At 39.1% G+C, this 2,117-nt stretch overlaps 1 gene segment (V, D, J or C); it reads right to left on the reverse strand.

Moving 5' to 3' along the window:
• Positions 1 to 1,160: 1,160 nt before the first annotated feature.
• LOC119907339 lies at positions 1,161 to 1,833 on the reverse strand. The segment is given in 2 exon segments: positions 1,161 to 1,674; positions 1,782 to 1,833. Coding segments are annotated over 2 exon segments (384 nt in total).
• Between the last annotated feature and the right edge of the window lie 284 nt (positions 1,834 to 2,117).

The raw sequence follows: 2,117 nt of genomic DNA on the forward strand, positions 1-2,117 counted from the left end.
AAGAGGGATGGAAATTTGAAAATCTACATTTCAGTGTAAACATGCCGACTCCATCTGCTGAGAAACATCATGTGATGTAACTGAAAGATCCACAATAGTTTGTGGTTTATTTGTTTATTTGCTTTTACTTTCTTTCTATTCTTTGTACCATTTTGGGCTAGGGCAACATGCAATAGTACTGGCTTCTGGAATTATACTGTAGTTTAGTCAGATGGTGGTGATCTCTGTACATGTTTAGTGACCCACTTTTAATGTGAAGTGTAACAATGTGTGAGTGAGTGACTGGTGGAGCAGAAAAAACACCTGACAGAAACTTCTTAAAGGAGAAAATCAGCTCTCACACAGTAAAGGGGTCCTGCTGAGAGAGCAGTTTCCTACATATTCACATGTTTACATGTAGAGGATTCTGAAAAGTCTAGTAGTTAACTGATCCAGTGATTTGTAACAGTTTGTTTTGTCTTCCTTGTTTGTTAAAAAAAATAATATAAATGCAGGTTCACCCAGCTGTCATAGAATATTTTCACTTTGAAGCCAAAGTGGACATGAAGTCCTAAAAATGCTCAGAGGAAGATGAATTTGAAAATCTACGTTTCAAAGAAGACTGGGTGACTCCATCTGCTGGTTGTGGTCTGTTTTCTTTTTTTGTTGTTTCCAAGGTTAAGAATAATCATTTACACTCAGTATGTTGGTGGAGTTTTGATTTGCATGTTAGAGAAAATGTGTTATTCCATATTCTTTATATATAATATTTACGTATATAGTTATATCAAGAAGGTTACTTATTTCTTTAGCATTTTTATGATTTAATTTGATATTTAGCTTTTCTATAGATGACATGCGTTTATATACTTAAAATACTATTTTGTGCTTTCAGGGATGTACTGATTGTGTTGGACAGTCTCTGATCCTGAATGTTTCTGATGCCGATCTGTGTCTTCATATTTCCCATTAAATATAATTGAAATTGCTTTAATCCAGTATGATGCTGAGGTCAAAGGTCATGAACAAGACTTTTCTTATCTGCTTTCCCAGGCTGGCTTCTCTGGATTATTTGGCAAATCAGAAAAGACAGTGGGATCATAAAAAGACATGAATGGATCGTGAGAAGCTGTGATGGACAAAGTAAGATTTCTTTCTTTTTTTTTTTTTTATTGAGCTTATTTTGCTACATGTTCATTGGTGGTTAAAGCAAAAGTAGAGAAATCTTCAACCTTGTAGAAAACATTGTGTGTGTGTGTGTGTCCTCAGTGAAGTGTATCAGTCTCTGCAGTAGCTTCCAGCTGCAGCAGTCACTTCAGTTTCTGTTCAGTCTGACTGAGGGAGGTTTTTGTACGACACTTTTTCACTGTGTGAACACATACTGACTGTTGATATAGTGTCGACTCTGACAGTAGTAAACTGCTGCATCTTCAGTCTGGACTCCACTGATGGTCAGAGTGAAGTCAGAGTTTGATCCACTGCCTGTAAAACGACCTGGAATCCCTGATGCTCGAGTGCTAGCATAGTAAATGAGGAGTTTAGGAGTTTCTCCATCTCTCTGTTGGTACCAGGCTAAAAGGTGGTAGTTGCTCCAAACTTCAACATTCTGACTGGTCCTACATTTGATGGAGACGGAGCCTCCCAGAGCAGAGCTCACTGCTCCAGGCTGAGTCACTGTGACCTGGCCTCTGGACTCTGAGGATACAGAGACAAAAACATAAAGCAGCGTCATGGTTTTGTGGGCTTCATTTCAGAGGGACGGATGTTCATAGAGGAGAGGAGTTTGATTCTCTGGACTTTACCTGTGAAGCAGCAGCAGAGGAGAGTCCAGATGAGGACGCAGATCAAAGTCATGTTTTTGATGAGGAGGATTTCTGTGGCTTCTGTTGTCATGAAGGACAGCTGTCAGTCATCCAGTGTTCAACTCTCAGGACTATAAACTCTCCCAGAGCACTGGAGCATGGTGCTGCTGATGCAAAGTGGCTCTCTATGGAAATGCTCTGACTGACTCCAGCAGGGACTTGGATTACTCTGATGATGCTGTTTATCAGTGGATCAATCAGTTTATCAGAGTATTCATCTGAAATGGTTTAAAATCTTTTTTACATGATTTTGGTTTCATGCTACAAGATATATTT

This window comes from Micropterus salmoides, unplaced genomic scaffold, assembly GCF_014851395.1.
Source record: "Micropterus salmoides isolate LMB-PRFRI ecotype aquatic unplaced genomic scaffold, ASM1485139v1 Ms_hic_scaffold_17, whole genome shotgun sequence".
NCBI lineage: Eukaryota > Metazoa > Chordata > Actinopteri > Centrarchiformes > Centrarchidae > Micropterus > Micropterus salmoides.